Below are 27,934 nucleotides of genomic sequence, written 5' to 3' on the forward strand. Positions count from 1 at the left end.
TCATTCATCAAACCCCTGAAAACCTCCCATTCCAGCTGCATCCCCACTTGTTCATTTGATATATTGGTCTTGCCCATGATATTCTCATTACTCCGCTGAATAAGAACCCCCGGCTTCTCTCATTACTCCGCTGCTCTGACCGTGTAGTCTTGCTTCTCCAGATCATCACTTTGCCATGATATTCTAGTCCTCCACGCTACAGCTAAATGGCTTTTAAAAGGGTCATGGCACAGCTCTCACTCTTTTATCCAGGCTTCTCAGCAGCCATCTCTCCATCGTCTTGTCTTCTCGACTCTGTTTCTCGCTCCTTCCATCACTCCCTTTGATTCTGTTCCCGGCTGTTTCTCGGGTACTGTTATCATACTCCTTCACTCTATTACTAAATGAAGACTGATTCTGTTTTCTCTGACATTTTTTCTTGATTCAAGAATTTTATTCTGCCAAAGGAGATGAGATTTTGTTCTAGTTCATGAAAAATCTTGTGAACTTTTTTTTGTTCTATGGTACGGTTTTAATTGGCAGATGCATTCGACTTTTATTTGCTCCACCGAGGAATTTGTCGCACACTGGATCAATTCATTGACAATCCAGTTGTCGGGACACCTTGCCGCATTAGAGCAGGTTCAAGGGGAGGATGGGATGTGAAGGACGATGAGGATAGGTGGATGGTAGGGAAGAAGATGATGTAACAAAAATTTTAACGGTGTATATTTTCACTTAATGGTAAGCACGGTTAAATGATCCAATGAAAAGGAGAAAAAACTTAAGAGCTTAATTTAAGATTGATGCAAATTATAAGAACTTGTAAATTAGTTTTTTGGGAAAAAAAAAATCTTAGTTACAAGTTACTATCTCTAGTTCTTAATATAAGACTTTATTTAATTTTTATTTTGGTCCTAAATATAAGACTTTAATCCACTTTATCTCTCATATTTATACAATTTTTTTGCAAAATAGTTCTTCTAACAATATTAATTCTAGCCAATATACTTGATTAGCAAGGATATTTTAGGAAAGACAATACCTATTTATTATAAATAACTAACTTAACTTCTTTATTTAATCTCTTTAAATTAGTTAACTAGCTTTTATAATTAGGACCAGAGATAATATTTTTTTAGACCAAGCATCAATCATTTAAGCAAATGTATCTTTTAATTAAAGGCAATTTGTATTAGGCATTATATTTGAATATTTCTCCTAGCAGGAATTTGAATTTTAGTTCATTGTTTTGAAAACTAACTTTTAAGAAAACTAATAATTTTTTCTTAAATATTAGTGTTAACTTAATAATAAGTAGTAGGATCAATATTGGCATTTGGAGATTTCCCAATAACAGTCCGGCCAATGAAGGATCAGTGACCTGTGCGATAGCTGAAAGGTGAAAGGGCCAATCGGGGCTAATTTATCTTTTCACGCATTTTTTAAATCATACTTAAATCTCTTGGCCGGTTCGCCCGTTTGGTCTGTTAATTAAAAAATTATATAATATGTCTTCGATAAAACATCTCATACTGTGTACTAAAAAAAAAAAATCTTATATTGTGCAATAGAGAATGTTGGAAGCTTTTATCATAAGATCTTGAGTGAGCAATTAACTTTCTTATGTATAACCTATTCACCACTTTGATTCTCAATATTTGTTTACACAAAAAAGTTTATCCTTGCTTTTAGCGTGTGTCGATATGCCTCTGCAATTGACTATTTAGCCCTTGAATCGAATTTCTGCATATGGTCAATCTGTCTATTTACTGTTGTCATCCTCCTTGGTGAAAACAAAATAATGAAGCAAAGTAACAAGGTGGGTTCACTCGTAAACTGTTATTTCTAAATTCTGAGTTGCTTTTCCAAGTTTAAAGCATTGCACCCCTGCTATTTGCTACTCTGTGTGAAGTCCATGAAATGAGGAAATCTCATTAAATTTGCTCATTTCTATAAATAAAAAAGCATGACTTGGGATTTGGGAACAAGTTGAACTGTTGAAGGGAGGAGGCTGAGATGGGATGTGGAGTCCTGATCCTGCCAGCTACTAATGTCAACGATGATGCCTCTTAAATAAATGAAGCCAGTGCGGCGATTCTCTCTCTCCCTCCCTTCCCCCCCCCCCCCTCCCTGCCTTGTATCGACTATCGACCCAATCTTCCATTTCCACCTAACCGTCATCTTCTCCATCAACAAAATCTGTATCTCTCTCCTTCCCTCACTCGGATGACAGAGATCACTCACCTGAGCTCACACCTCATCGAGCTCATCCTCTCCTTTCTTCCTATCCCCTCTCTCATTCGCGCATCCACTGTCTGCAAGCTCTGGTACTCCATTATCTCCTCCCCCACCTTCTCTTCCATTACCCACCCTCGCTCCCCCCATAACCAACCCTGGTTCTTCCTCTACGGCTTCCACAACATCTCCTCTAAGAACAATCAGTCCTTTGCCTTCGACCCCGTCTCCTATCGTTGGCTCCGCCTTCCCACCTTCTCCGCCCTCCAGCCCCAACAGCAATCCATCACTTCCTTCATCGGAACTAATGGCTTTTTCTTCACTACTGCTCCCAAATTCTGTTACGCTCGAACCCTTAATCCTCTCTGGCGTGCCACTCCTCCGCTCCATTTTCCCCGGACTAACCCTCTTTTGGGTGTTTTCACTGATGGCAGTGATTCCTCCCCTAAGTTTATTGTTGTCGGTGGCGTGAAGTTTATCGGGAATTTGGTTGACATTGAGGAGCGATTAGATTTGGAAATTTACGATCCTCGTTCCGACTCTTGGGAGCTTGGTCCTCCTTTGCCGGCGGATTTTAGATCTGGCAATTCGTCGTCGTCGTTGTCGTCGGCGTTGTTTGGAGGGAGATTTTACGTGCTTGGGATATCTTCGTGCTTTATTTCCTCATTTGATTTGCGTGAACGTGTTTGGAGTCAGGTTCAGACGCTTAGGCCTCCTGAGGTTGTTTTCTCGTTCTTAATTGCGTGCAGGGAAGTGCTTGTTTTGGCTGGTATTCGTAACGCACCTCTTGGACCGTCCTTTAATTTGTGGAAGGTCGATACAAAGACGATGGAGTTAAGTGAGATTTCAGTGATGCCCCATAGTTTACTTTACAGCTTGTTTGATAGTGATGAGGACGACAACTTTGCAAGCCTGAAATGCGTGGGGTTGGGGGATTTTATATATGTTTTCAATGAAGATTATCACAGGGTATATCCAGCTTGTCTTTGTGAGATTGATAGCAAGTCTGGCAGGTGCAATTGGAGAGGAGTGCCCCCTTTGCCATTACCTGTGAACAAGTTTCACAAGGTCACTAGCTTTTGTTCAACTGTTTCACTGCATAGTATTCTGGGTGAACGAGGACATCCTGCCCTTCTGCAGTCGGCCTGACTGTTCATTCCTCTACCGCGGATCCATCGTATGTTAACCATCCTTCCTATAGTATTACTATCATTATGTTTTTGGGGCAGATTATTTCCTCCCGCTTATTTATCTGAATTAGCTGTTTAATTTGAATCTATTTTTGTTTAAAGTACAAGCTTCGTGTTTGCTGTGATCATGAATAACTTCGCACTTCTAATCATGCTATCTTAAGTGATAAGAACCTCATGGTCCTGTGCGTATCATATTTTATATTTATATCACATACTGCAACTTAGAGATAAAGTCAAGTGTTTCGGCTAGTCAAATAGATGCGAGCCACTTATCTGGCGTCCTCTTTAAATAGAGGTTGATGCGTCATAGAGAGAGTGAAAAAATCTTATCACAAGTCAGAGAAGATATTTTGCTCAGTAGGATAAGGCTTGTTTAAGGCTTGTTGTCGTTGTTGTAAGTCATAGAAGATATTGTCAAGTTTATGTTTTCTTGAGGAACTGGTAGTGTTTTAGAAGGATGTTATTGGTTGGGTCCAAGACAACCAGAAGGAGGATATTTGAAGGTATTGTTTTCTTGGCTAAACTTCATCTAGGGACAGTACATTGCTTAATGGACTTGTTTCTTTTGTGGAATGAGATTTAGGGTCCTTTTCAAATTGAATTTGTTGTGAAGTATTATATCTTGTCAGTCTTATATTGGTAATTGAATAATCTATGTACTTCCTGCCCTTCTGGAGTCGGCCTGACTGTTCATTCCTCTACCACGGATCCACTTATGTTAAACATCCTTCCTATAGTATTACTATCATTATGTTTTTGGGGCAGAATATTTCATCTCGCTTATTTATCTGAATTAGCTGTTTAATTTGAATCTATTTTTGTTTAAAGTACAAGCTTCGTGTTTGTTGTGATCATGAATAACTTCGCACTTCTAATCGTGCTATCTTAAGTGATAAGTACCTCATGGGTCCTGTGCGTATCATATTTTATATTTATATCACATACTGCAACTTAGAGATAAAGTCAAGTGTTTCGGCTAATCAAATAGATGCGAGCCACTTATCTGGCGTCCTCTTTAAACAGAGGTTGATGCGTCATAGAGAGAGTGAAAAAATCTTATCACAAGTCAGAGAAGATATTTTGCTCAGTAGGATAAGGCTTGTTTAAGGCTTGTTGTCGTTGTTGTAAGTCATAGAAGATATTGTCATGGTTATGTTTTCTTGAGGAACTGGTAGTGTTTTAGAAGGATGTTATTGGTTGGGTCCAAGACAACCAGAAGGAGGGTATTTGAAGGTATTGTTTTCTTGGCTAAACTTCATCTAGAGACAGTACATTGCTTAATGGACTTGTTTCTTTTGTGGAATGAGATTTAGGGTCCTTTTCAAAGTGAATTTGTTGTGAAGTATTATATCTTGTCAGTCTTATATTGGTAATTGAATAATCTATGTACTTCCATGAGTGCTTTTGGAGGAAAAACATGTTCTCAGGTCCATGTTGACATTAGTAGCAATTTGAGATTTAAGCAGTTATTAATGGCCCACAGCCACGTTTTCTATGTGTGTATATTTTCTTCATTTTACACGGAATATGTCTATGCGTTGTCCCCACGGGAAAAGAATGCTCATAAAACATGAGGCAGTATTGGGACGAAATAGTTTTCATCTTGAGAAACATGTTATCTATTTCATCTTTCATCATTTTTTGCTGGTTGTGGGTCAACAATATTGGTGCCACTAAATCCATGGCAGGCATATTCGGCAGCATACCTTTGATAAAATATTTAAAAAAGTGCATGTTTATGTTATGATTGCAATGTATTAACAGAGTAGTCAGAAGTTTATAATTAAGTAAAAGGTTTTATAGTTTTGTCTGTATTTGACTTCGTCCTTTCTCTTCCCTAACTAAACAATCATCTGCAAAATCTTGGTATCTCCTTGATACCGAAAGTCATGGGAATTACTTGCGTTAATAGAGAGCCTGAGGAGTCAGAGACATGATTCATGTTTTCATACTAGTTCCAATGTGGTCGCTATTGAATCTTTGTTCTTCTACTAGAAGGCAAGAGGCATGAAGTGCATTTTCCCTATCTTCTTTTTTTCACTTTTCTGTGTATTGTATAATTTATTGAGGAGACCTACCTCTCTGTTATTGATTCACTGATGGCGTCTGATTCCGTGCTTTCAACAGAAAAAATTATGAAGCAATTCCTTGGGCAAACACCCAAGCATGGGTTGGGATAGCCATATGCTCAAGAATATATAGATGCCTGCTACTCCAACCTTGTTCACTGTTCATTCTCATCTCACGAGTCCGGAAGCTCTCTTTCAACAATATATACAGTGGATGAAACCAGAGTTGCGTTTGTATATGCCTTGTCTGTCTGGGAAATAAATGGCTATTATTAGTGTTCTTAACTGGTATGTAAATGTAATTTAGCAAGTGAATTATATTAGTTGTAAATTACGATGTTGGGCTATTATGTTTACAGTATTAGCAGTGTTTTTATTTCTTTCTTTCCAAGCAACTTGGCAAGCTTAGCTAGGTGAAGGTTCTGCCTATGGTAAACTTCTGTAATGTTTTGAATTACTTAATTGCATGTAGAAACATTGTGTATCCATGTGTTTTTCGTAGCAAGCAAATTGATGTATGACCGGTCAGCTGAGGTCTTTTGCACGATAAAGTTAGTCGTCCTGCGTGTGGATTCTTCGGTTTATAAATTGAAGATGCAAATGAACGCATGGCCTGGTGAATTGAAGCACACATGGGTTCAGGGAGATTAATGGAACATTTTGTCCGAGTGACCTTGTTTGGATAATGGCGAGTTAAAAACATCCTTGCCAATCACCAAGGAAGAGGTGGTTGCGTTGTGCAGGATGAGAGCACTCATTTGTTTTCTGTTATTACTACTTGCAGTTTTTAATATAAAAGTTTTTTATATTTATTTTAATCTTAAATATAAGATTTAAATTTATTTTGTCTATCATATTTATCTATTTTTTTAAGGTAGTTTTTATAATAGTTATAGTTTTAACCAATATACTTAATTAATAAAGACATTTTAGAAAAAATAATACTTATTTACTACAAATAACTAACTTAATTAATTTTTTTAATCTAATTAAATTAGTCAATTAGTTCTTATATTAAGAATTGAAAGTAATATAAAAATTAGTTTAACATTTGATCTGGTTTTAAATATAAAATTCTAATTTATTTTATTTTTTATATTTATTTATTTATTTTTTCAAAGTAATTATTATAATAGTTGCATGCGGCTGATATATATAATTAGTAAGAGTGTTTAAGAAAATAAAGAGTGTTTAAGGAAATAACTAACCAAATTAATTTTCTTAATTTACTTTAATTAATTAGCTTTTATATTAATGATTGGGGGTGGTATTACGTGCAGTTCTAAATACAATGGTTAATTGACTAATTTAAATAGATTAAAAAAATAAGTTAAGTTAGTTATTTGTAATAAATAGGTGTTATTTTTTCTAAAATATCCTTACTAATCAAGTGGATTGGTTAAAATTATAATTATTAGAATGACTATCGTGAAAAAAAATCCATAAATATGAGAGATAAAGTGGATTAGGATCTTATATTTAGTATTAAAATAAAAATTAAATGAGATATTATATTAATGATAGATGGTAGTGTATTTGTGCCGCTAGTGTTGCATCTGTATCTGCAACGATGAGGTCCTGCTTAGCAAAATGTAACGGCCAATCCCCTTTACGTCATGAACTGTAGTAGTCTTTAAGTGTACATGCGGTGTGGTAAATCCAATCTCTTCAGCGCCACGAGAGAGGAAGAAACCTTCCGAAAGCACCTGCAAGTTTCAAGAACAAGACCAAGCACAAAGAATCGAACCAATTATTGTGAATTTGCGGTCATTAACAATTATAACCATATCTGGCATCCGCCTCTGCAAAGCATCCACGTAGATGGACACTTTTGCTTGCTTGCAGCTTCGAAAGCAACAAATGAATATGGTTTCATGATGGGACCCTCTCAGGCCTTTTCTCTCCGTTTTCGGCGTCCCACCTCAGCCAAGCTCTCATGCTCTTTACAACACTTGCCGTTCATAGATCCGTCACACACATGAAACACTGCGGCCAGGTCCAACGCTGCCGTTTTGGGCGCAAAATGAGGGGAGTTGATTTTTGTTTTTTGTTTTTGTTTTGAAGTATTTTTTTTTCAATAGGATGGATTGTTTTAAAATAATTTTTAGTACACTTACCACACTAAAAGATTTTTAAGAAACATCTTGCATCCTAAAATAATTTTTTTATACTTAACATACTAGAATATTTTTCAATAGCATTCAGTATCCAATATTTACCTTAAAATATTTTTTTAGTAACATCAGTATCCTAAAATATATTTCTTAGTAGAAAAGCACCCTAAATCCAGGACACTATTTGCTACTTCAAAAATACTTTTTAGGTAAAAACTAATTTATGATATTGGATGTAACTAAAAATATTTTATGATGTTCAGTGTAACAAAAATTATCTTAGGGCATTAGATGCTCTTAAAAAAATATTTTAGTGTGTTGAGTACACCACTAAACGTATTGGATGCTTTTGAAAAAAATATTTTAGGGTGTTTAGTATCTCAAAAATTATTGTAGGATATTGTATACTTCTGAAAAAATATTCTAGGATGCTGAGTTTTTTTTTTTGGCCATTCAAGAGGCTCCTGAGAGAAATGTTCTAGCTTGCTAAGAGTATCAAAAATTATTTTTGGTTGCTAAGTGTACTAAAAATTATTATAACATCCTAGATGGTATTAAAAAAAATTTTAGGATGCTGAATATAAAAAAATTAGTTTAAAATGCAAAGTGCTTCTAAAAAATCTTTTTATGTGTTAACTATACTAAAAATTATTTTGGAATATCAAATGTTACTAAAAAAAACCTTCAAAATAAAAGATAAAAAAAAAAAAAGCAGCATTCGGCCCCTCGTTTTGCGTTTTGGGCAGAGGAGGAGATCTGGTGGCGGAGAGAAGCCAGGTTCGGAGAGACGCGTTGTACCGTCCCCACTCGGCAAGTTTCAATACCCTCGTAGTGGTGGACAGAAACAGCATGCGATTGGATTTTAACAAGGCTTGGCTGTGTGGCTTTTTTGGGAATTCCAATCCTATTCCGTCGTGAATCATGGTGCGCGTTGAGGCTCTTGGCAGTTGGCATTCGCGCCAAAGATGACCAAGTAAAAGGCAAGAAATTTTGATGCCATTCTTCAAATTTGCTCTAGTTTTTGTTTGGAAATCCACCTTAAAAGGTGTTTGGATAAGATCAAAATCATAGTTGTAGAAATGGTTTTACGGTATACGAAGTAAATATATGGAGGAATTTACTTCGATTTACAGAAAAGTACTTTTGAAAAGTAATTATTGGGTATCCAAACATAGTTTTAGGATACTAAAATTTCAAATTGATCAACTAAATATTCTTAAGTCAATTTAAGAAATGTTTGAATACCAACAAAACCATAGTTTTAAAAATAATGTTAAAATATAGAAAGCAAGTACTCATCTGGTCCTATTTATAAGGTACTTCTAACATATTTTACACAGATCAAGAAAAATCTTAAACTACATTAACTCTTCATTAAAATATAATAACTTTTCAACTTTACCCCTATTTAATATATACTTCTTTCAAAAAAAAATAGCTACCTACACTATAATATATAAAGAATAATATGGTACATTCATGGTAAAAATTTAATGAAGTGACTTATAAATATGACTAAAAAAACCTTCTCTATCTACTCTATAAATAGGACCAGAGGAGTACATAATAAGAGTTTTATCTCGATTTGCATAAAAAGTAGGGAAGTCCAACACCCCCAGGTAATTAATTTGGGATTTTGTGAATGTTTTATGTTTACAACGTTGCCCCCCAATTTGTTTTTTTTTTTTCAAAGCCACCTCTTTTTTCACCGTCCCTTGATGCCATCTCAGCTGGCAACTTGTGGATCTTTAATACTAGCGCCCATGGCAATTTTATTACAAAACTTTTGTTGTAAATAACTAATAGGGATTTGTGAATAGTTAAATTTAACTTGTTAATGTCTAAATTTACCTTGTAATTACAGGTTTGAAGAATACCAATTTTGCATAAAAATTTTGTTGGGAATAATTAATGAGAACTTGTGAATTATTGAAGGGAAAAAGATTAAAAAAAACCCTTAAATATATAAAATTTCATATCAAGATTAGTGAAAAGCAGGATCTCATATCAAAGCAGGGGTATTGATTTGCTCTTTTCAAATGTTGGCAAAAGAAAAGCATGCCCTTGATAAATCGACAAAAGGAAAGATAATACAGAAAATAAGTTAGAATAGTCTATTTGTATAAATGTATTGTCAATTGATATGAAAAAGTTGCCAACACACTTAATAAAGGGACAACATGTGATTTGTCAAAGTTTCTCAATTGGTTTAACCTGTAATGAATTTTGTTGATTACTTGTTGTCAATATATTTAAAAGAGTTGTCAATGGTTCTAACTAGTTGGCAGCAATTAATTTGCCCAAGTTTGCCAATTAGTTTGCCCTGTAATAAAATTTCTTAATTACTTGTTGTTGATATATATAAAAGTATTGTCAATCTATTTCGAAAAGTTGGCAATGCACCCAACAAAGTTGTACTGATTTTTTCTAATTATTTGTTTTTATACATAAAAAAAGTGTTGTTAATTTATTTGAAAAAGTCGTCAACTAGCCTAACAAAGTTGTTAATCTATTTATGTGATGGCAATTGGCGCGCTTCGTTACAAATTTTCCACATTACTTGTAGTGAATACGTATAAAAGTGTTGTTAACCAATAAACATTACACAATTCAAGTGGTGTTTTTCAAATATAAGTAAGCACCAGATACATAGTTGTCAAAAAGTTTAATAAAGTAGTAAACACCTAATTCATATATTATCATCACATAATCCAACCAACAACAATCTTGCTCACTGCTTGGACTAGTGCTACCACTTTGTTGCTTTTTTCTTTGTTCAAGCAACTTCAAAGCTTTAACCCTATTTTTTTTTGTCACAAAAGAATGAGTCAAAGTTTCCGTCAATTAGACCACACCATCTTCAACAAGGCGTTTAGATTTGCAAACTCACTTCGTTATATATTTATACATATATATATATATATATATCTCTTCATCATCTTAATGATTCCTTAGAGCATAGCTTAGGCCAACCCAAAAACAATAAAGACCAGCTAATCTTTATGGAGATTAGGCGCTCCTTCCTATTTCTTAATCATCAAGATGATTATTCATTCTTCTACAACTTGTATTCTGAGATAAATTCTGGTTCCAGCATGAACAACAAAAGGAAGATTTCCAGTTTGTTGATTCTATCCTACGACAAAATCGATTGGTGACTCTTAGAAGCTACCTTAGAGTCTTTTCTGCATCAGAGAGGATGACGAAGATGACAAGAAGCAGCTAGAGAAAAAGGAAGCCATGGATTTTGATTGAAACAAATCCATGTTTGAGGGTAACTATAAGCAGCAAGCTCAAACTATGATTAACTATTACGTGCAGCTTTAGGACCCTTACGCCGATATGAATGAGTTCCACTATTTGGGAACCAAAAGAGCTCATTATCATTCGACCTTTGCCTTTGTTTTTGACAATGTGTGCTTTGAAGTTCTGGCACCGATGAGGTTTGGATCGTCTTCTTTGGATATGTGCCATTGCTAGCTATGGGGAAGGAACAACGAAAGGAAGGTGGGAGAGGGAGAGAGAAATAGTAAGGAGGGGAGAGAGTTAATCTGGCAGGTTGATGGTGAGGTTGTTGTGGGAGAGAAAGAGAGAAAGAGTGAGGATGGGAGAGAGAAATCAGAAAAAGAATAGGAGGGGAAAGAATTAACTAGAGGGCACAGTGGTCAATTAACATCATTCCAAAATCCCAATTTAACACCTATAGCTTGACTTGGGATTGGTATTATTGAGGTAACTAATTTGGGTTTTACAAATGTTGAGGGCATTTTATGGGATTTTTCCATTGCTAAATTAAACTTGTCAATTGCTAATTATGTCTTGTGATTGAATTAAATCATGAACTCATTGTAGAACGCAACTTTATTGCAAAAGTTTTGTTGTGAATAAATAGTGAGAACCTGAGAATTGTTAAATTGAATATGATAATTTCTTAGCATGTATTGTGATTGAATAACAACAAAGGTTTACTAAACAATGCAATTTTAAAGCCACATTTTTTTAAATTCACAACGAAACTCTTGTAATAAAGTTGCACTATTCAATAACGCTTTTGTTATTGTTCAAGATATACTTAAAAAATTAACAAATTCAATTTAATAATTCACAAATTCTTATTAATTTTCACAATAAACCTTATGTAAACAATCTATTTTGTAGAAAAATTAATGAATATTAATTTATCGTAATTCAATTGTCACTCTATAGCCCCACCCTCTCTCTCTGTATATACAATGGATAAAAAAAAAAATCTATTCATGAATTGTTTATAAACCGTGAGCATTGTATATTGAGTTTTATATATTTCTAAATTCCGAGTTTAATATTTAACGTGCACAAAATAAAATTGCATCTGTCTCAAACATTATCTTATATTTGTCTAATATGGGGTCTGAAGTTCGGAAAAGTAAATGCAAATATTTATAATTGATAAATAGTTTAATTTATTTGAATTTTGGGTGAAGAGGCAATTTTACTTATTGTATTATGACTTCAAGCTATTTAATAAAATAAAAAATCAAATGTATATGATTTCTGATCATAAGATAGAAAATCAAAAGTGTATGGCTTCTAACTGTAATATAGAAAATCAATGCTATATGACTTGTAACTATTTAATCTGAAAAGAATGAGAAGTCAGAGTTATATGGCTTTTGGCCATTTAATTTCAAGGAGATAGAAAATCAAAATCATAAAAAGATTGCAAGTATCGATTGAAACTTCAAGTCCTATCAAAATAGTGACGTCAGATTACAAAGGAACAAAGAAAAAAAAAATTTCTCCCATCACAAGTAGTTTGAAAGGTATAATATCCCCGTCAAAATTAAATTATAGCTCTAAAATGTAAAGTGAAATCTTCAATCTTAGCTATGAAATCTGATATATAAAACATCAATACAAGATCTTTTCAATTCTATGTAATGGCTCGATTATCCTAAAAAGGCGATTACAAATATGAATACTTCAAAACACCATATATATGATGTTTGAGATATTTTCATTTGAATAGAGCAAATGATACTCTAGAACAAAAACTTATAGAGGTGATGTTCTGAAGTTATACTGAGGATGAAAGATATATCATATATACCTTGGTTACAGTAGTTTCGTGCTGATAATGTGTTATAAAACTAGGGAGAATAAAAGACATGAGTATTTCTCATTTCATTCAAGGATGGTGAATACATGATACATAGCCTCTATTTATATGTATAACTTTATATTTTTGATAGAATCTGCATATTACATAATAATAAGAGATAATTATAAGATATAGAAATAATATGAGATATTGGAGATGATAAGAGATATAGAAGATAATATAAGATATATCGATATCCATAAAGATATTATTATATTCATAACACATAACACATTAGGATTTTTCTGGTCCAAAAATAATATAAGGATTTAAGGCTTAAAAAAAAGAATATGAGAATGTACCAAAATAAAAATTAAATTTATCTCAGTTAATATTTTTAATTAGACAGTACCTATATACATATATATATATATATATATGTATGTATGTATGTATATATATAGATAAGATTGAGTCATGCAGGCAGTCAGATCCGAGCGGTTGGTGGATTGCACGCGCTGCAACGAGGAATTCCGATTCCCAGATTCAGAGGTGCCATTTTAAAAGTTGGTTCCTACTGAGGCTCTTGAGAAACTATAGAAAGCACGCTGAGGTTTTAGAGCCCTTTACTTTGCTATCAACTAGGGTTTTAAGGTTAGGGTTTTCACCTCTTCCCCCCTCTCTCTCTTCCGATTCCGGAAGCCATGGATAGGTACCAGAAGGTTGAGAAGCCAAAACCCGAATCGCCGATAAACGAGAACGAGATCCGAATCACCACCCAAGGCGCTATCAGAAACTACATCAGCTATGCCACCTCTCTTCTCCAGGTATCCTTTATTTGTTCCCTTTTCTTTTGCTTTAGGTTAATCTCCTTTGCTTTTCCCCGTGTTTTTGGGTTTCATTTCCTTCCCTTTTGGATTGTATGTTGATTCAATTTATCTGCATTCCGGTGGATTTCTTGATCAGTGATTAATGTACGCTGCTAGTCCTACTTTAGTTGTGATTACCTGCTGTGATTTCTTTTGTTTTTGAGTAGTACCTCTATTCATCTGTGTTTAAGATTTTTTTTTTTTGGTTACATGGCTAGCAGAATTGTCTATTGGTTTTGAACAATGGACTGATATAGTTCCTATGTGCGTGAATTCCTCCCCTCTTCTTGTTCTACTAGATATATTCGTTTCGATTTATTGATTGTGACATGTCAATCTGCGTTCCTTAGGTTCATTGAATGAGGAATAGTTGTTCGTTATTGATGCCATTTTAGCCGTTAGGGCTATTTGTAACGCCTTTTGTTTTTTTGTTTTCCCCTTCAAACCCTATTTCGATTTGGTCTATAGATTGATACAGTCCATCTACATTCCCATCTGTTCACTGAATAATGAAGGCCGTTGGTTAACAATCCGATTTTCACCGTTAAGACTATTGGTAACACCTCTTTTCTTTTTTGGTAGTAACTGTCTCTCCTTCTGGTGGGTAAGGGTCGTTTGTTTCCTTTTTACGTTGCTTGCGTAGTGCTGTTTTAATTTTAATCAATGGACTGATCGAATCTCTACAGGAGTGACGTCCTTACGTTTTCCCCTCAATTATTACTATAAGCCCTCAAAACTGGTACCTGAGATTTGTGGATAGGTAGATGCATTTTTATTCCCATTTAACTAATTGTTTGTGTATTTCTCTACCGTTTGTGTCTCATTTTTTAAAATTTAGTCAACCTTTTGCAGCAAAAACTAGATTCACTGGGGCCATCCTACTTCTTACCTTCATGATTTCTATTTAAGAGTTGAAGCAATCCCATCCAAATCCGCGATGAGATATTTCACTGGCTGTTGTTCTTTCATGAACATGTCTTGCACTATGTCAAACTGCAGAGTGTTTTTAAGACAAGTTGAGTGGGCAGCATGGTTAAGAGGGTGCCTAAGATGCAAGTTGCAGTGACTTGCATCTGAACTGTATCTGGCAATATTGATAGTCTGCACTTCTTACACTTATGTGCTCCTTGTGGCGTAGGAGGAGCTAGATTTTCCATTATATTGCCCTATGTTACTGAGTGAACTGTGAATCTAGATGAAGCAGCTTTATTTAAGAGGGACAACCGTTTTGTTTTTTGGGTTCGTTTTCATGTGTGCATTTACCTTTGAAAATTTTTTTCTCCCTAAGTTGCCATTTTGCATGATAACATTCATATTTCATAATATACTGGGGACATTTCTTTGTTGGGAAGTAGCTTGGTGTTGATTGATTTTAATTGATGGAAGTTTTCTTTGATCTGATTTATAAATAACCTTGTCACATATGATAACATTTTTTCTGTTGTTTTTTTCTGAGTGATATAATATCATAGTCTCTCCTGTTAGTAATTGCCTACTTTGTTATTAATGAATTTTTCACTTCAGGAAAAACATGTAAGAGAGATTGTCTTGAAGGCAATGGGACAGGCAATCAGCAAGACAGTTGCCATTGCCGAGATTTTAAAGGTTTGTCTTCTTCTGAAGACCCACCCCCCAGCACCCACACAATGTTATTTTGATGCAACAGAGAAAAGCATTTGTGGCCAAGGAAAAGAGTAGACCATGTAAAAGCATGCAAAAATTAGATGGCAAGGCAAAAATTATGTTGGGAGTGCTATCCTAGGAGTCCAAAATTCTTAAATTTGACTTGATAGAACTAGGTATCAGAGATTGTATTAAAAAAATAAAAATACATGGAATGGCATGGGTGTCTATATCCTGTGGCAAGAGGTCTAGAAAATATAGCATGCAGTCATGATGGGGAAACATATGGGAAGTCGCCTGGCCAGTCACCCAAATTGTTCTCAGAAAGTAAAACATGTCAAACTCCTCAAAATACTGGATATCTTGGGATTCATATTGTTCTCATTCTGGCTGTATTTCTGTCCTAAACAGAAGAGGATTCCCCGGCTGCATCAAGATACTGCAATCAGCTCAGTAAGCATAACGGATGTGTGGGAACCCATTGAAGAGGGTCTTGTACCGTAAGATATAATTATTGACTCTTGAGTTTAAAGATTCAGACTTCAGAGTGCATGCACTCTGTTTTTCTCTTAATTTTATATCAGAAGTCGTTGAACATTAGTGTTTGATGCAGCGTGGAGATGACTCGCCATGTCTCTATGATCTCAATCACCTTATCAACTAGAGAGTTAGACAAAAACTCTCCAGGGTAGGTAGTTCAAGGACTTGTAGTCTCATATACCCAATTATGCTCCTTTTCACTCAAAATTTGCTGCTATAGTATATCGCAAAAAAGAATATACATATTTCCTGCTATAATGGCCTGTTGGATCTAATTTTCAAGCATAGCTTGTAAGCTTCTGGATATATGGATTTGACATCTTTAGGATGCTGTCTCTGGCTTTCTCCACAGGTACCAAGCTCCGTATAATGTGGAGCAATCAAAGCCGCAATTCAATTATCAGCAACAACAGCCAAAACCATTACGTGGTCCATATAATGCTGTAAATGAAGGTGACCTATTAGAATTGCAAGAACGTAGTTGAGCGTTAAAGTTTCTTGTATACATATCATAAACACATTATCCTTTTCTTCAGACTCATATGGTCGAGGCCGGGGTCGAGGAAGAGGGAGAGGAAGAGGATGGGGAAGGGGTGGATATGGCTATCAAGGTGGAAATTATCAAGGTAGTTATGGAAATTATCAAGGCGGGTATGGGTATTACCAGGGTGGATATGGAAATTACCAAGGTATGGATTTTGACATGAAATTTTGTTCCTTATTTGCTATTATTTGTTTCATAGCCTGGTATATATCTTGGTTTTCATGTGTCATTTCTTGGCAGATAATGGTGGATATTCAAATCGGGGCCGTGGTGGTGGGAGAGGAAGAGGTTGGGGTTATCGTGGTAAGCTTATCTTGATTGTACATCCTATATCTCTGAATTCAAAATTATGACATTCAGTGGGCAAAAAAACTGCTCTCTTAGGCTGGATTTTCCACTTTATATGTGTGTGTGTGTGTGTGTGTGTAAAATTTTTCTAGATAGAATTGTTTCACCAGAAGCCACCCCTCTAAATATGAGAAAACTGCATTTGTGGGATCTATATGTATACATGTTTGTTCAGTCTCGCAGTAGTGATGATCCGTATGCGATTCACAGGTACTGGTTATGAAAGAGGTACTGGTTATGAAAGAGGAAGAGGTGGAGGCAGGGGTTATAGCCGTGGTCGGGGACGAATGGGAGGACGTTCTTCAAGGGGTGGTGGCAACATGGCATGATGTTAGTTGATTTTCTTTCCGTTCCTTCTAAATGCTTGCCCGGTGCGTGAATTGTTATCAGAATACCATGTTGATAGTGTGATTTGGCTCATGATCCTGCATTATTAAGCAGTAGTTTATGTTGTCTAGTGATTAAGTTGATATGGGCAAGGTTTTGCGCATCTTTTTTTTAGCTGGAAAGCGTCTAGTTCTGATGTTTGCTGCAATTCATTTCAACTAAATGGTTTCCTACACCATATTTGTATTTATCTTCAGTTTCTATATATGATCCTTTCCTGAATGTCCAATCTTTCATGACGGATGCCTGAGCCGTAAGTGCCCCACCTGTCTGGGGTGCAATTTATGTTGATGCCATGTGAAGAAAGAGCAAATGCAAAGACTGCAGTGGTGTAACGCCTTGGTAGTTTAACCGTTATATTAAATTTGGATTTTTTGGGACTCTATTAAATTTGGATTTGAATACTACGAAAACTTGAACCTAGGACGAAACTTGTGGTGAATGCAACGCCAAAGCTATTGTTTCCAAGGGCAAATCTTCCTTGTAGAATTCCGCACCTTCTCCATCATGAATCATCTAAAAAACATCACTTGTGCTTATGAAGGTTTCTTTTAACCAACCATATGTGCACACGAACTTTGGGCCAAATCACACCCACACCCACACTAACTGAGCTAACAAAGATAACTCAAGGGATATAAATACAGAGATTGAAAATAGGTAAGAAACAAAAAACCAAACCGGATATTACTCTCTCTGTTTCTTATTATAAGAGACGAATAACTGAATTACGTTGATAAAAAAAAGCAGTTAAAATTAGTTAAGAACAATCAATGTGCAAGAAATATAATTTTTTTTTCAAAAATGCCCTTATTAATAAGGAGAGAAAGCATGAGAGAGAATAATTAAATTATTGAAAGAAAGAGAAGTGAGAGGGAGGGAGAGTGTGAGTTGGAGACAATAAATATGGGTAAAATAGGAAATCAACATAAAAAAAGTAGAGACAACTTTTAAATGTCTCTTATATATAGAAATATGCCATAATCATCAAATGTCTCTTATAATAAGGAACGGAGGGAGTAAATCAGTTGAGGAAATAGTTTAAGGGTTAGTGGTTAGACCGAGGTTAGACCGGAGTTAGACCGGTTATATTAAAATAATATAATTTAATTGATAATAATAAAACATAGCAACATTAATAATTATTTATAACAAAATATGAGAAAATATAACAATTTAATTACAGCAAACAACAAAATACAACAATATTAAAAATATTTATCTTTGCAATTTTTAATCACTAAAATTCAAAATATTATATTTGATGTAAAAGTTTTTATTTGGTTATATAAATTTTTTAATGAAAGTAATATAAAAAACATCCTTTACCTCTTCCAGACGTTCTTTTTATTTTTTTTGGGCATATCATGAGAGATAAACAATCAAATCAAATCAAACATGAGGCTTTGAAAAACCAAAAAAATAGGGAAAAAAAAATTACATTGAGCCTGCAAAATAGAGTCTAATAGGGAATTCAGACCAGTTTTTTATTTTGTTCTTTCAAGGCAGTACGTTTCGTCTCTTTCTCCTCTTTTTCCTTTTTCAATTTTTCCATTTCATTTGTTTCTTCTTCCACCGGCTCTCTTCAAGTTCAAACTCTGCACTTTTCCTTCTTCTTTGATGGACGATGGGGTTCAGAAAGCAAAACCAACAAGGACGTGGCTCTTTACCTCCAAGAAATGATCGGCAAGCTCCTCTTTTTTTTTTTCCTCTCCGTCTCGTCCTTCTTAACTTCTTTCTCCTCCTCAATTTTGGACGTCCTTCTTCCTTCGGATCTGATATGTTTTTTTTGTAGTTCTTATTTCACCTCTTCTTCCTCTGTTGGGACTTGGGAGGCAACCCAAAAAAAAACCAATAACACAATCTAGCCGCCGGTTACCCGGTTTAAAACCGGTTTTTACTGGTTTAATCAGATTGTTATTGATTCATTCCATACCCGGTTTAGTAAGCAAATCATATCAGATTTCAGTCCGATTCACTGATTTTCAGGTTAAACCGGCTGGTTCGGTCTGGTTTTTTTTATTTTGAAAATAAGTCATTAGGAATGAGAACACAATATTGAAGGAAAAATCCGATAATAATAATGATATCATGGTAATTTGGCTGTGTACTAAAACCGTGACTAGTTTACCAAAAATGGTGTACATTAACTTATTGATAAAAGGAACTGGTTTGTCCGTAATCATCATTAATTATGGTTATATTTCTTCAGTTATAAATATAAAATCTATTTTATGGTATGATTTTACATTACAAAATGGGTTGAGGAGTAATTTAAACACTAAATTAGAGTTGAGTCCATAGCACTAGCAGTAAGCACTAATCAGATATTCTTGAATACATGAGGGCACCTGGTACAATAAACACAATAAGTTAATTGAAAAATTAAAGCCGATCGAATTTCAATTTCCGGTTTCCATATTTGTAAATATATTTATAATGTGATTGAAAATAAGAAATAATCCCATTATCTTCAAACATGGTACATAATTTATTTTAAGCTTTTGTCCTCTTTATAATGCTTCATTTAGAATTTTAGAATTTTTTATAATATATTTTTACATATATTCGTATTTAATGATTTTTTTTCTCCGACCCATATTAAATGATTACACAACGAACTTTATTGGCCTCTGTGAATTTGGCGAGTAGATATTACATTTAGTACGGCATTTTGGCACTAGGCTATTTATTTTTAGACCTATTAATTCTTTTAATTTTATAAAAAGGAAAATTTAAAAGGAAAGACTGAAGTGCCGCCACTTTGATTAGCGCAGTCAAGGCATCCTAGCGAATCCAACCCGGATTCCTGACCAGGTTCGCTTATGAATATTCCCAACCCACGTCGCTTTCATTCACCTTGCCTCTCTTCTTTCTAAATTCAGTTTCCTTGTACGGATCCTTGATCAGGATCAATATAGTGCTCATTTAATTGTAGTCTATAATTAAAATATTTAAATATGCTAATAAAATATAAAATTTTTATGAAAACAATGAAAAACTAATGTCCTCAATTATTAGCTGGAATATCAGTTGCAGAATTTTCACATTCTAATACCAAATTCTAAAAGAGTGACGTTCAATACATATAATTGCAGAAATTGATTTAACACTGATCTTTCACAGTTTACTGCTGATTATACAATGTTATTTGCAGCTGATTGTTTTCAAGCACAAGAAATATTTTATGAGAAATGGCAGTTAAGCAACTTCATTTGGTTTATTTAATTATTAAGAGGCCTTGCTTCTTGGGTAAAATTTTAAAATGTTCTGGTTTGAAATCATAATTAAGTTGATACGTTGAACTCAAGAGTGTCATTAATTCCATCATGTTTCTCCTCAACAGGGTGATGATGACGCTTTTATGGAGCCATATTCCGTAAACACAAGGGGGTTAATTGTAATAGCAGTGAAACACACGTGGCATGAGTGGAGAAGGCAGAGGAATGTGGGCGGAGTTTGCATCCACATTCATTCAGATGTCGGGGTATAAATGCTTTTGCCCTTGCCAATGTAATCTGTGTCGGACGCTCTCAATGAGAGAACGCGGGAAGAAGGGCAGGAGCCCCAAACACGACCTTTTCCATGTTATTCACAAGCTTCCTTATGGAGATACTCCTTATGTCAGGGCCAAGCATGCTCAGGTATTTATCTCCATGCTTTCTTTAATTAGGGTTTAATTAGCCACAAACAACAATAAATTTGACTTTTCAGCGCAATCTGATCTCCGCTTATTTGCTTCTCAACGAAACATATATAGTACTCCATCATCCACTCACCCTGCCTTGACTATTACTTTAGCGTTTCTTCATATATACATATATATGCCTTGATAATCAGTACATGTGAAGAAGCTAAAGAGGCATAACATGCATGGGTGTGAATGAAGCTGGTGGAGAAGGACGCAGAAGGGGCCATAGCATGGTTCAGGGAGGCAATAAGAGCGGGGGACAGAGTGGGGAGTGCTCTCAAGGACATGGCGGTGGTGATGAAGCAGTTAGACAGAGCCCAGGAAGCCATTGACGCCATCCAATCCTTCAGATCCCTTTGTTCTCCCCGTTCCCAGCACTCACTCGACAATCTCCTCATCGACCTCTACAAGGTATGTATCGATATCTCTCCATCCCTCTCACGCCAATCCCTTCCCTTATTCATCAATCCGTGCATGCCAGAAATGCGGAAGAACAGAGGAGCAGATACAACTGCTCAAGAGAAAATTGAGATTAATATACCAAGGCCAGGCCTTCGACGGCAAGCCCACAAAAACTGCTCGCTCTCACGGCAAGAAATTCCGAGTTTCCATCAAGCAAGAAACTGCCCGATTACTGGTACGGTGGCCCTCCCTTAATGAATTAGTACTTTCCATGCATATGTCATATGTTCATCACAGTGAAGCTAATTTACTGGCTGACTGGGAGCAGGGAAACTTGGGGTGGGCCTACATGCAGAAGGGGAACTACGTGATGGCGGAGGCCGTGTTTAAGAAGGCGCAGATGATAGAGGCAGACGGGAACAGGGCCTGCAATTTGGGGCAGTGCCTCATGAGGCAGGGCCGATACGAGGAGGCCCAATGTGTTCTTGAGGAAGTCGTCACCGCCGCAGCCGACGACAAGTCCAGGCAAAGAGCCCACCAACTGATGACGGAAATGAAATCCACAATATCTGCTGATGCCTTTGTCCAAGGAATTGACCAATTACTTCCTCTTTGGCGCTCCCACACGTGCACATCCAGAAGGCTTCCCATCTTTGAACAGATCACTCCTCTCACTCTCACGGATCAACTATCCTGCTCATGATACATAAAAATGGTGGCCAATGAGAATAACATATTATTTGTCTTACAGCGTACGTGTACCGTTTTCTGCACCTATGCTGCATGTTTATACATTTATACTCCCCGTAAATACCACTCTCTCGCAATAATCAATACATCTCAGTTAAGAATGAATATATTTGATTTCCGTTGGGTTTCATACCTTTTTACCCTTTTCTAATAATTCTTTTTCTTTGCATAACTCATTCACGATGTACCGTTAGTTCTTCCAGTCACTTTTATCTTCTCAACCCAAACTTGTCAAACTCAGAAGTTCAATAAATGAACGAAGAAAGGGTGAACTTGTAACAAAATCTTAAAAGAATTTATGTTTTATTAAATGATCAATAACAAGTATCTGATATTGTAGAATTAACTAAGAAAATATGAAAGGCCTCGAGCAATTCGATAGTGATAGAATTTGTGAATGTGACTGATGAGCTGGAGAGAGCATAGATGGAAGAGCGGGCCACTTCAATTCATTAACTCGTCTTCTACCTCAGCTAGTAAAAGCTCTCTACTTCCCTCAAAGGGTCGGTCTAGTGAGAGGAATTAATTTCTCATAACGTGACGAATCAATGTTAGAATTCTTATTCAGAGAAGTACTCACATTTAATACCCGACAATGTTTCGAATACGACTGCTTCCAATAAAAAAATACCTATACATTAACCAAAAAAAAAAAGCTCTCTACTGCCTTTGCCTTGCTTTCTCTTCCTCCACCCGCCATCCTGTGGTGGGAGAGCAAATGGAAGAGAGTCAAGACAATTTGATTTACTTCTAAATTAATCCTTAAATTTTAACTAATTGCAATATGCTGCCTTTGCCTTGCTTTCTCTTTCTCCACCCACCACCCTATGGTGGGAGAGCAAATGGAAGAGTCAAGACAATTTGATTCCCTTCTAAATTAATCCTTAAATTTTAACTAATTGCAACTTAGTCTTTAAATTTTAACTTGTTCTAGCTTAGTTCATAAATATTAATTCGATTAGACCTAGTAATATGAATTGAACCCGTAGGTCCAACCGTCAGTAAATGATTCTTTTTAACCCTTACCTTCAGGCCTGCAACCTGTAGCCTGCATTTATTTTTTTCAATTTTTTAATCATTATAATTATATTATTATATATCACATACTATCTAAAAAATTAAAAATATACCTATATAATTTATTTGATGTTTCAATCACATGTTTCAAGAAAAATAAAATCTCATCATATTTTTTTAGGATATTGTATAAGAAAAAATATTAAAAAATTAAAAAAATTTAAAAAAAAAGTAAATAAGTATTGGCTAGTTGGTGGCCCAACCTACCAACTCACCTTGACTAGTTAGGGTTGGCTTTCTCCTTCAAACAAGCATTTTCAACTCAACGCATATGGGTTCAACCCGCCACAAGCCAACCCGCAGGTATTACTAACCCTAAATTCGACGTAAGTTAATTCCTATAATTTTAAGAGTTAAGGAATATCTAACATTCTGAAGTATTTTTTCTAATACATTCAGTACTCTAAAATATTTTGTAATGCACATAGTATCTTGAAGTATTTTCTCGGGTACATTTAGTACCCTAAAATATTTTGTGGTACATTAGCACTTTAAAGTATTTTTTAGGTCCAGCATCATGAAGTATGTTTTAGTGTATCCAGTATCTCGAAATATTTTTTTTACATGCATCCAGTATCCAAAAATATTTTTTGGTGCATCAACACTAAGTCAAAAAAATATATTTTAGGATGCTAGATATACTTAAAAAATATTTTACAGTACTTGATGTACCTCAAAGTACTTTAAAATACTAGATACACATGAGAAAATATTTTGAGACGTTACTTAACTCTAATTTTAATCATTTAAAATATAGGAACCAAAACTTTAAATAGTTAAAGTGATAGGGATTAATTCATAACCAAGTCAACATCACAAAAACTAATTGGCTAAAATATATATTTGGCCCTTTAACTTTGTACAATGTTTCGATTTGATCCTTAACTTTAAAAGGTATACTTTTAGTCCTTTAACCCTAAATTTGTTTTTAAAAAATGATAACATTAAGATATTAAATGTTGATAAAATATTCTCAAATACTAACATATTAAACTTAATTTTCAAAAAATCCATGATTATTACAAAAAATTATCATTGAAACCTAATAATTTTAGGGTTAAATAACTAAATACATACTTTTTAAAGTTAAGAGATCAAATTGAAACCTTAAACAAAATTAAAAGACCAAATATATATTTTAGCCAAACTAATTTTTATGAATTTAAGGGTATTTTAGTGAGAGCATGTAAGGGAAGGCCCTGCCCCCTAAATCCCTCGCGCCAAACGGATCCTGGAGGAAGGCGTTGGCCCTGCTTCCAGCGTTCCGATGAGTCGGACGGGCCAGACGGTGTAACTTACTCGCGCGCTTGACCAACGCGCCAGCAATTGTGGGGAGGGTAATTCGATAATTTGGCTCAAAAGGCCCCTGTTCTGTGAGAGGGTGCAATCAAAGCTGGACACGTGTCCCCCTAAGGAAAATAGATACTGGGACAGGAGCCGTTGATTGGTTGTTGATCTGTGGGAATGAAGGGGGACGCCAAGAAGGCCAGGTTCAGAGTTTACGGGATCCCCAAAATCCCATGACATCATTTCTCTTTCCCTGCTCTGTACTCTCCCTTCCTTTTCTCATCTTCAGCGATCACCGTCACCGCTAAGACTTGAACTCGAATTGTTCTATTTTGCATCTCCTCCTCCTCCTGTTTCAGAGAGATTGAGCCACCGGGCGGAGCGAATGGAAGAAAGTGTGTGCGATACCAAGAGCATGGTCTCGAAAGGGAAGAAGGACCATCTTTACCACGTTCTTCATAAGGTTCCTTATGGAGATAGCCCTTATGTCAGAGCCAAGCATGCTCAGGTTCCTTCCCTTTTTAATTCTTCAACATTCTCCTACCACTCTTTCTTCCATAGATCTTCCCCCTCATAATCTTCCTTTACTCCATGCCTTTCCTTCTTCTTCTTCTTCTTCTTCTTCGATGATTGAGTTGTCAGTTGCACTGTACATCCATGGATGAATTAGTATTCAATGATCTGAGATTGTAGTTCGCTCTCTATATGATTTATCCATGGTTAATCCTGCCACCATAAATAAACTTCTTTGTTTATCATGAATTATATGACAATTTAGTTGAATATTATTGACTTTCCTCCTTCCTTCTTTCCTTTTTTACTTCTTCGAAATAAGTGAACTTTTAGCTGAAACTGGTTCCCGTTTTATTCTACTTCTACTTCTTTTCTATTTTAAGGAGGAAGAAACAAACAAACAAAAATGTCATCAACTGGTGGTTAATAAATTCTTCCACCCGATCATTCCCCCTCTCAATTTATACTTCATGTGTTTAAAAAAGGCGAGAAGTTTGAGTTGAATTTTGTCACATTACTTTTACTTTCTGCTTTGCCGTTTCACAATTGATTAGAAACTAACAAGAAATAAATCACCGAGTGGTTCTTGAATTCTTCCATCCTTATATGTTGAGGCTCATCAATCTAAGTAATGCGCTATTTAGTACTCCTAAGATTTGGTATTGCTGTGAAAAGCAATGGTGTTTTCACTGGATTTTGTTTTCATGAACAACAGAGTTAGTATTATTTAATTTGAGATATCGTAATAACTTGTATAAACAATAATTAACATGACGATATGCGCAGTTGGTGGATAAGGATCCGGAAGGGGCAATAGTATTGTTCTGGGGGGCAATAAATGCCGGAGACAAAGTGGACAGTGCATTGAAGGACATGGCTGTAGTGATGAAACAACTGAATAGAGCCGACGAAGCCATCGAAGCCATCAAGTCTTTTAGAAGCCTTTGTTCCAAACAATCCCAAGAGTCACTTGATAATGTACTCATCGATCTGTACAAGGTACTATACTTCTACTGCTTCAATTTCATTCTATTCTTCTCCCTTTTCGATCATTTTTGTCCTTTTCCAGCGACTGCCACGAGTCGAAGAAAATTTCTGAAAGTGAATTTGGTGTCCAAACAAATTGGCTGATTCAATTAATTATGAGTAGACACCCCCCCAACAGTGATTTAAAAAAAAAAAAGAAGCAGTCCATGCATGTATAGTTAGTGTAAGAAATGGTTCGATGAAAACTCGTTAATATAATGCATCTGTGGGCTTCTCAATTTGAAGCCAGTAGGTATGGAAAGAAATAGGAGGAATTATAATCAAGTCCCGAGAAATAATTACTAAAAAGTCTTAATAACAATCTCAACAGTCTATAATAATAAATCCTATAGTAAGAATGACAACTTTTGATATTTGTTTTTCAATTGTTTTCTTTGTTTGGGATCTCATTGTAATTCTCCCAAAGAAATATAAGCGTTCCTTCCTAACATCTAGTTTTATATTTTATGGACTCCTGGGAAGGTTGGCGTCGCATATAGTATAATTCATGTCTGGATGGCTTATATTTTAGAGGTAGAGTGATTAAGAATTTCTGAAAGGAGGCAGAATTCCTGAAGTATATATCATTGTATTTCATTGTGAGATTGTTGTTTAATGGTAGAAATGTGGAAAAGTTGACGAGCAAATAGAGTTGTTAAAGAGGAAGCTGAAAATGATATACCAAGGCGAGGCTTTCAATGGTAAACCCACAAAGACAGCACGATCTCATGGCAAGAAGTTCCAAGTTTCCATCAAGCAAGAAACTTCCAGATTACTGGTATTCATTCTTCAATTCCTGCCCTATAGTCTTCGCCTTTTTTTTTTTTTTGGGTAAAAGAAAAGTTGATTCATCCTAATTTTTAGGTCCCTCGAGCGTGTTGACATTTTTTTAGTTGGTATCAATGTTACGTATCCAATCAGATTATCAATGTTTAATATAATCTGAGTCCCAGCTCACAAAAATCATCAATCATCGGTACTCCGTCGGTCATTTTTGTAGGAAACAACTACTATTTTCATCTTGTCCTTATTTATAGGAAATATTTACAAGATGTTTCAAATTTTTTTGGCCAATTTTCTATTTTTTCTCATTAATTAATTATTTTAATATTTAATGTATCTATTTATTTATTATCTCATTTGTCCAAACATCATTCATTCATTTCCCTTTTCTCTCTCCTAGACTCTCCCCCATAATAAATATAGGGGAAAAAACTTATAATTTTTGCATGTTTATTGATCTCCATGATTTAGTTAAATACTATCTCCACTCCTAATTATAAGACTTTGTTTGTTGTCTATAATTACTTATTTTTCTAATTAGAACCGGAGGTAGTATTTCTTACAAGGAGGAACGGAAGGGAGTATTAATATAAAATTTATAGGTCAAAACCTGAAATAGTACGGTGGATTTCAAATTTTGTGCAATCACGGATCGATAGTCTAGTTCATGATTAGAAACACATTAATTCATCATGCATGATAGATAAGTTGTAAAAGTTGACACAAATGACGTGGCATGACACAGGGAAATTTGGGCTGGGCCTACATGCAAAAAAAGAACTACATGATGGCGGAGGTTGTATACAGGAAAGCCCAAATGATTGATCCAGATTGCAACAAGGCTTGTAACCTGGGCCTGTGTCTCATGAGACAGGCTCGATACGAAGAAGCTCAAGTGATTCTCGGAGAAGTAATTCTAGGCAATGTTCCCGGGTCAGAAGATGGTAAGTCGAGGAAACGGGCCGAAGATCTATTAGTAGAGTTGAGGTCCAAGCTTCCGGGCCCACAGTTGCCAGATCTTTTGGGCCTGGATGATGACTTTATCAAAGGACTGGAGCGGCTTATGAGTGAATGGGGCCCAATTAGATCCAAGCGACTCCCAATTTTTGAGGAGATTTCTTCTTTTAGAGATCAGCTTGCGTGCTGATAATGTCATACTGATACGTTGTGTATAATAGAATGATGACGATGATCTAATGATCAAAAGGCGGAACATAGAATACACCATCTTAGCAAGGGAGCTTAATATAGTTGTTTAGAGCCTTGCCCATAGATCGATTCGTATATTTAATTTGAGGACGAAAAATTGAGTGGCGAATTAATTAAGCTTTAGTGTGGAGTTGAAGCTAAAATTGAAACCCTGGAACTAATAATTAATAAGTTAGCTCTAATTCGTGCTTCGAGCTTTGCCTACCAGACAG

At 35.5% G+C, this 27,934-nt stretch overlaps 4 protein-coding genes across 6 annotated transcripts; all 4 read left to right on the plus strand.

Moving 5' to 3' along the window:
- The first annotated feature begins 2,027 nt into the window (after positions 1 to 2,027).
- LOC114730218 (F-box/kelch-repeat protein At3g24760) lies at positions 2,028 to 6,007 on the plus strand. The gene is made up of 2 exons (XM_028917260.1): positions 2,028 to 3,394; positions 5,538 to 6,007. Exon 1 carries the CDS (start codon positions 2,209 to 2,211, stop codon positions 3,364 to 3,366), a length of 1,158 nt encoding a protein of 385 aa, XP_028773093.1. The 5' UTR covers positions 2,028 to 2,208; the 3' UTR covers positions 3,367 to 3,394; positions 5,538 to 6,007.
- A 7,282-nt stretch (positions 6,008 to 13,289) lies between these two features.
- LOC114730219 (ribonuclease P protein subunit p25-like protein) lies at positions 13,290 to 17,206 on the plus strand. 2 transcript variants are annotated; one of them, XM_028917263.1, is made up of 8 exons: positions 13,290 to 13,500; positions 15,067 to 15,147; positions 15,577 to 15,665; positions 15,779 to 15,853; positions 16,058 to 16,158; positions 16,242 to 16,331; positions 16,490 to 16,552; positions 16,826 to 17,206. In XM_028917263.1, exons 1-8 carry the CDS (start codon positions 13,378 to 13,380, stop codon positions 16,924 to 16,926), a joined length of 723 nt encoding a protein of 240 aa, XP_028773096.1. In that variant the 5' UTR covers positions 13,290 to 13,377; the 3' UTR covers positions 16,927 to 17,206. The 2 variants fall into 2 exon arrangements, with proteins under 2 accessions (XP_028773096.1, XP_028773095.1); XM_028917262.1 differs by having other exon boundaries at positions 13,292 to 13,500; positions 16,242 to 16,394.
- A 3,314-nt stretch (positions 17,207 to 20,520) lies between these two features.
- Positions 20,521 to 21,957, plus strand: LOC114730225 (protein SULFUR DEFICIENCY-INDUCED 1-like). 2 transcript variants are annotated; one of them, XM_028917270.1, is made up of 4 exons: positions 20,521 to 20,628; positions 20,874 to 21,086; positions 21,157 to 21,312; positions 21,406 to 21,957. In XM_028917270.1, exons 1-4 carry the CDS (start codon positions 20,521 to 20,523, stop codon positions 21,778 to 21,780), a joined length of 852 nt encoding a protein of 283 aa, XP_028773103.1. In that variant the 3' UTR covers positions 21,781 to 21,957. The 2 variants fall into 2 exon arrangements, with proteins under 2 accessions (XP_028773103.1, XP_028773104.1); XM_028917271.1 differs by having other exon boundaries at positions 20,610 to 20,628; positions 20,825 to 21,086.
- Positions 21,958 to 24,375: 2,418 nt separating this feature from the next.
- LOC114730215 (protein SULFUR DEFICIENCY-INDUCED 1-like) lies at positions 24,376 to 27,785 on the plus strand. Its single transcript, XM_028917257.1, has 4 exons — positions 24,376 to 24,699; positions 25,491 to 25,703; positions 26,353 to 26,508; positions 27,259 to 27,785. The coding sequence occupies exons 1-4, from the start codon at positions 24,577 to 24,579 to the stop codon at positions 27,658 to 27,660; spliced, it is 894 nt and encodes a 297-aa protein (XP_028773090.1). The 5' UTR covers positions 24,376 to 24,576; the 3' UTR covers positions 27,661 to 27,785.
- The last annotated feature ends 149 nt before the right edge of the window (positions 27,786 to 27,934 follow it).

This window comes from Neltuma alba, unplaced genomic scaffold (genome assembly GCF_004799145.2).
Source record: "Neltuma alba isolate B1F8T4 unplaced genomic scaffold, ASM479914v2 tig00012718_pilon, whole genome shotgun sequence".
Taxonomy (NCBI): Eukaryota; Viridiplantae; Streptophyta; class Magnoliopsida; order Fabales; family Fabaceae; genus Neltuma; species Neltuma alba.

Bases quoted from the DNA above. Each gene is read 5' to 3' on its own strand.
- LOC114730218 (XM_028917260.1), top strand. From the start codon at position 2,209: ATGACAGAGATCACTCACCTGAGCTCACACCTCATCGAGCTCATCCTC.
- LOC114730219 (XM_028917262.1), top strand. From the start codon at position 13,378: ATGGATAGGTACCAGAAGGTTGAGAAGCCAAAACCCGAATCGCCGATA. The intron at 13,501-15,066 runs GTATCCTTTATT...TTTTCACTTCAG, and splicing joins ATGCCACCTCTCTTCTCCAG to GAAAAACATGTAAGAGAGAT. The intron at 16,159-16,241 runs GTGACCTATTAG...CCTTTTCTTCAG, and splicing joins ATATAATGCTGTAAATGAAG to ACTCATATGGTCGAGGCCGG.
- LOC114730225 (XM_028917270.1), top strand. From the start codon at position 20,521: ATGAGAGAACGCGGGAAGAAGGGCAGGAGCCCCAAACACGACCTTTTC. The intron at 20,629-20,873 runs GTATTTATCTCC...GTGTGAATGAAG, and splicing joins TCAGGGCCAAGCATGCTCAG to CTGGTGGAGAAGGACGCAGA. The intron at 21,087-21,156 runs GTATGTATCGAT...CGTGCATGCCAG, and splicing joins TCCTCATCGACCTCTACAAG to AAATGCGGAAGAACAGAGGA.
- LOC114730215 (XM_028917257.1), top strand. From the start codon at position 24,577: ATGGAAGAAAGTGTGTGCGATACCAAGAGCATGGTCTCGAAAGGGAAG. The intron at 24,700-25,490 runs GTTCCTTCCCTT...CGATATGCGCAG, and splicing joins TCAGAGCCAAGCATGCTCAG to TTGGTGGATAAGGATCCGGA. The intron at 26,509-27,258 runs GTATTCATTCTT...GGCATGACACAG, and splicing joins AAGAAACTTCCAGATTACTG to GGAAATTTGGGCTGGGCCTA.